This window comes from Anarrhichthys ocellatus, unplaced genomic scaffold, assembly GCF_004355925.1.
Source record: "Anarrhichthys ocellatus isolate YVR2014 unplaced genomic scaffold, GSC_Weel_1.0 scaffold42, whole genome shotgun sequence".
NCBI lineage: Eukaryota > Metazoa > Chordata > Actinopteri > Perciformes > Anarhichadidae > Anarrhichthys > Anarrhichthys ocellatus.
This window is the reverse complement of record NW_022280072.1, coordinates 1,467,287-1,471,332: the sequence shown is the minus strand read 5'-3', so window position 1 is coordinate 1,471,332 and position 4,046 is coordinate 1,467,287. Positions and strand designations below refer to the sequence as shown.

Below are 4,046 nucleotides of genomic sequence, written 5' to 3'. Positions count from 1 at the left end.
AAAGTTGCAAAACAAAGATGGATGTGTTGTTGGATAGTTCATTTTAAGGGTGCAACATGTGCAAACTGACTGACGTCAGGTCATTGTGTGACATGAGAGGGCTCCTTCTTCAGTTCACTTTCACTTTTGGTTAAACAATGTTTTTATCGGGCCAGGTAATGATGACGAAACTGCTGACTCTCATGACAGCCAGAGAGAGCGGGGGAGCAAGAACAAAGAAGAGCAGCTTATTGCCAAAGGGGAACTTTGTTTATTATATATTCAAGTTTCATCCCAACAGGTGATCGGTGCCAAATGCCTACATCAGGTAGCGACAGTTTCTCCACTGGATTAATTAAACAGTGGCATCCTCATATCACATCACCATTTCACATGAAAGCCATTCCACTGATATTGATCTTTTGTTAGTTTTTTTTTGAAAAATCAATAAGTTCCTCCTTTTCAACACATGATCTCTGATAAAATATTTTATTTATGATATAGTGGGGATCAAAACAACCATTTTAAACAACAATAATGTGAAACATGACATCGTTTATAGCTCAGCCAAGATGGTAAACCTGCCTATATTATGAGTATCAAGAGTACAATGTACCTTACAGCTTACTTAAAAAGTATTATTCATCATTATTACAACATAGCTTTTCACTGAAAATATAATAGCTTCACTAATACCGTATATACAAGGAATCTTCAACAACACAAGTACAAGAATCATTAGAGACACACACACATACATGTCACAAACATTACATGGAGCACTGTGCGTGCAGATGCAGTTGATCCTCTGGTCATTACCCTGAGCTGTCTGCGTGTCCGTGCGACTGCAACATCAAACCTGTCTGACATGTGTTTAACTTTCCAGGAACTCCAGCTCTACTCTCACCGAGATTAAAAACAGGCCATGTTCGTTAGCATGTAGATCACCGAAAAGAAGAAGAGAGAAGAAGAACAAACGGTGATTCGACGGTAGACGCGTCAGTGAGACTCATTGTTGTGGGGTACCGCACCGGTCTGGTGATCCGAACCAGTTCAACACAAACGGTTTGGTAGCCGCACAGCACACAGAACGTCTATGAGACTCAGATTGGATGCTTCACCGGACAATAAATGCACCAATAACATCATACATTCATTTGGTACCACGTAAACAAAGTAAAATGATTAGCTGTATATACATATATTAAATCTAGAAGGCACCTGAGGAGTGCAAAACCGCTTCTTAACACCTTATCTGTGTTAACCGCTTCATCCCAATGACACAGCGATACAGTTCATTTTGTAGCAGGGGCGCTTCCAAAAGGTGCCTCTATAAATGTGGTTTGGTACCGCTCTAACCTTTTGGGAGTAAACTTCAAGGAGTTACCTTTTAAAAGAGACACGGATCATGACTGTAGTCAGAAGTATTACAAACTGTTTAGATCATTATTGAGCATTTAAATGATCTGTTACACGAAAACAGTGAATGGTTCCAGCATTTCTTTTTTTTTTGTGATGATGCTGTTTGCTCTTGTTTTACATTCTGGTCTATCTTTAGCATATTTCACTATTATCTGAGGTTTTACAAACCAGACGATTCACTGATTAATAGAGGAAAATAATAAATTAATCAAAAGGGGGAAAGTAATCCTGCAGCCTAAATCAAAACAGTTCAAGAACAGAAGCCACATTTTGGAATTCAGCAAAAACAAAAAGGGAGTTATTTTTAAAGGGTGGTTCAGTTATTTTGTGAATCGCCACCAACAACATCACATGACTCGCTCTTGCCCGGGGTGACATGCACGAGTTGTTGAGATTTCCTGCCGGTGGTCAAACTACCAGAAGCATAGCTCCCTCTATCGAGGAAACACCACACACGTCGTGCCGTCGGGGTGAGTCCTGCTTAGAGTGTCTGTTCTCACAAGTTCTCCTCCGATCCAGTCAGCTCTGATCTTCGTGTCTTTCATCTGCCCTCAAAAGAATTGACACTGGCTCCCCAGCATGTAGCTCAGGCCCACGGTCACAGTCTTAATCTTGAAACCAGCAGTGCAGTTCAACTGCAGACTGAGCGTCTCCTTGTCCCTGAGGTAGGCGATGCTGTGGAGCCCCCTGCAGACCTCGTGGGAGGCGTTCAGGGGGAAGGAGCTGACGGGAGCTTTTCTCCCCACCACCTGCAGCTGCAGCAGCCCGCTGGCTTCAGTCTCGTCCTTGTCCTTGTAGCACAGGTACATGTACAGAACGTAGGGTCCAGTGCAGTTGACGTAGATCTGGTCTTTGTTCTCCCCGGCCAGACTCATCATGTTGCTGCTGAAAACTTCAGTGAACTTCACCGTCCCATTTTCTGACAAGTCTGAAAGGTGAAAGAGTGAGAATGATAGAAAGTGAGGGGAGAAAGAAAAGGTTTGTTAAGCTTTGAATTTTTCTGATACGAGTGTGCAAAAAGATAAAAAGATAAAAAAATCTGAAAATAAATGCATTCTTCTCACCTGAAACGGGATCAAACCGTATGTGAACATTGTCTTTAGATGCCTGCTCTGCACTTGGTGTTCGAGTCTGAAACACAAAGCAGTTTGTTTTGTTTGTTAGTTTGGTGGTTAAGAGACGTGAAAAGGTGAAATAGGCAGGCTGACAGAAACCAGGGAAAGTCTCAGAGATGATGAATAATGGTAGTGAGAGCGGTATCGCAGCCTGAATGTAGAACGCATGTTAGTCATTGAAATGATCACGATCAACCACGCTCATGTATCCATGCAGTTAATCAGTCATCCAGGTCATAGGATGAACTCTTTGCAGCTCTTCTCTACCAGACTCTAACTTTTACTGGATTTTAATACGACTCTACGATTAAGACTGAAAACCACCAGTAAAAGTAGCTGCTTTGAAGGCGGTTTCTTTGTTCCATGTGATCATAGTGAAACGTCCAATGCGGCATCCTGTTATGAATATGAGCTCACTGTACCAACAAGTCCACCTCCAAATTTAGACAAACAACCAACTTCATATTTTCTGCATGAGAAGGTTTCTCTCACAAGGCAAGTTTATAGCACATTTCAACAACAAGGTAATTCAAAGTGCTTCACATAAAACCATTAAAAGCATCAAAACATAAGGCAAAAGAAAAGGAGATTTAAAAACAATTAAGAACATTCATTAAAACACTAAAAAGCAGTGTAAGAAATAAAATACAGTAGTAAAATGCAGGAATGTCGGAAATTGATTAATATCCTTGAATCTGGTTCAATTCACTCTGTAAAATCCTCCTCAGTGAAAGTGGAACAGCTGCTCCCGATAAAGCGCAGGTACAAGGAGCCCTTATAACTTCCCAGCCCTCTCATCAATTGGTCGTTTTGAATTCTGACCAAAGTTCAGGTGATTGTTTTCATTTCAGAACGTCAATAAGCACGAAGCTCTTTGTGGTTGTAGTCTCACTTTAAAATGACATCTGTTGAATCAGTCTACAGCCTGCAGGCACAACTTAGACCTTTACTCGCAGTGTGAATGAAACAAGGCTGCTGTGAGGGGGAAGTTTCCATATATGCAAAAAAAATAGAAAAAATAAGCCCGACGTACAATGTCTGATAAAGTTTGTCTGAGGAAATAAAAACGTTTATGTTCGATATTAAGAATCCACTTAGATGATGATTACATCCACTAAAGCAGTGGTTTTAGGACACTCAACAAGTTTTAACTAATTTGTGCAAAAGAAGTTGCTTCTGTTAAAATGATCGGTCCCTCTTCAGTCAACTCACCTGAACGTTCCAGCAAACGTAGAGCGAGACCACCAGGCACGTGGTCACCAGCACGTTCTGCACGGCGACGACCACCGCGAGCTTCCTCGTACGCCTCTCCCGGTGGACCGCGCGGCCTCCGTCAGCATCCATCCTCCTCCGCTCCATCTCTCTCTCTGAGCGTCCTGCAACAGTTCAGCGGGGCTTTTTAAAACGCGAGTGGGCACGGCGCGAGGAGGGGAGTGACTGGAAAGAAACCGCTCGTGAGATCTACTCTTAGATTTTTTTCCCTAGTTGCGTTTGAGTGTAGGTGGATGGGTGGGTGTGGGGGGGGGGGGG

The 4,046-nt window shown here is 42.5% G+C and overlaps 1 protein-coding gene across 1 annotated transcript in view; it reads right to left on the bottom strand.

Annotated features, from left to right (window-relative positions):
• Positions 1-459: 459 nt before the first annotated feature.
• LOC116394885 (uncharacterized) overlaps positions 460-4,046 on the bottom strand; it is a 6,671-nt gene continuing 3,084 nt past the window's right edge. The window contains exons 2-4 of the mRNA XM_031868251.1: positions 3,729-3,892; positions 2,466-2,532; positions 460-2,329 (exon numbers count right to left, since the gene is read on the bottom strand). Coding sequence (XP_031724111.1) covers positions 1,953-2,329; positions 2,466-2,532; positions 3,729-3,892 — 608 coding nt within the window. The 3' untranslated portion in view covers positions 460-1,952. The remainder of the gene's footprint in view (positions 2,330-2,465; positions 2,533-3,728; positions 3,893-4,046) is intronic.